This window comes from Buceros rhinoceros, unplaced genomic scaffold, assembly GCF_000710305.1.
Source record: "Buceros rhinoceros silvestris isolate BGI_N320 unplaced genomic scaffold, ASM71030v1 scaffold6997, whole genome shotgun sequence".
In the NCBI taxonomy this organism is placed as follows: domain Eukaryota; kingdom Metazoa; phylum Chordata; class Aves; order Bucerotiformes; family Bucerotidae; genus Buceros; species Buceros rhinoceros.
Genome location: NW_010420416.1, coordinates 73,831 through 74,926, shown reverse-complemented (window position 1 = coordinate 74,926; position 1,096 = coordinate 73,831). Strand labels below are relative to the sequence as shown.

The window sequence follows — 1,096 nt, the reverse complement described above, 5'->3', positions numbered from 1 at the left end:
CAACTACATGACTTGCCACGGGGTGCAAAGACAACATAAAAAAGAGTAATTAATGTGCACAGTCCTGTTTATCCTAGTGATCCCAGAAGCTCTTTGAAACTTCAGAGATCATTTCACAACTCAGGGAAAACAGCCTGTGCCAGAATGAACAAGTGCGATGGGCTACTCTTACCCACAACAAAACACCTCTTCAACCAGAAACAAAAGGACTAAACACCTGGCTTAAGGCAGGAAAAACTGACAGCTTTTCAGGTGCTGAGCTTACAACAATATCTTACCTAGTCTCTTCCGGAGTAAAATAACTGATCTAGTGCTGCTGCCTAGTACTTACACCTCCTCTAGTCAACCAAAACACTGAACAATACCTGAAAGTCACGATTTCCATTTGCTTTAGCAAGATATAAGAATACATGTTATAACTTCCAAGTGGTGGGCCAAATCTGATTAGCCACTCTTCCTTTTCATCTGCTGCTGCAAACATGCAAAATTTCATGAAAAAGAACTTTCTGTGATTTATTATTAGAATATAAAACCAACATATATAAACAACAGGACATGCCAATCTTACTCTGATTAACTCTCTCCCAATTTATCAAAACTGCGTAACTCAAACTGAGGTTCCCATACACCAGCCTCTAAATTACCTGACAGATACATGATGGAGTATAAAAGCAGAATCACATCAATGTAATAAGATGACAGAACAAGACATCGGTTATTGCAGATTACAGCAGTTCACTTACCCTATAGTAGTCTGTGCTGTACACATCTCTAGACATCCCAAAATCCCCAATCTTCACTAGAAGGTTCTCACCAACTAGACAATTACGAGTAGCAAGATCCCGATGCACGAAGTGCTGTGATGCCAGGTAAACCATACCAGCTGCAATCTGCTGGGCAATGTGAAGCATCTGAGATTGGGTCAGCTCAGCTGGACGGTTGCCTTCTGCCATCAGTACTGCGTCTGGTCCATGTGCCCTGCACCAAAATACAAGCTAATTAAGTGACAGGCCACTTGTAAGCTGGAGAGCTGAAAGGCTTTAGCGAGCCTCAAACCACACAAGTGACTTGTTCAAATATAATAACAAATTTCCCT

At 41.4% G+C, this 1,096-nt stretch overlaps 1 protein-coding gene across 1 annotated transcript in view; it reads right to left on the bottom strand.

Moving 5' to 3' along the window:
* Nucleotides 1-743: 743 nt before the first annotated feature.
* Nucleotides 744-1,096, bottom strand: part of LOC104496221 (BDNF/NT-3 growth factors receptor) — a gene marked incomplete at its 3' end in the record, with an annotated part of 49,492 nt that continues 49,139 nt past the window's right edge. The window contains exon 5 of the mRNA XM_010139304.1: nt 744-978. Within this exon, the coding sequence (XP_010137606.1) occupies nt 744-978 (235 nt within the window). The remainder of the gene's footprint in view (nt 979-1,096) is intronic.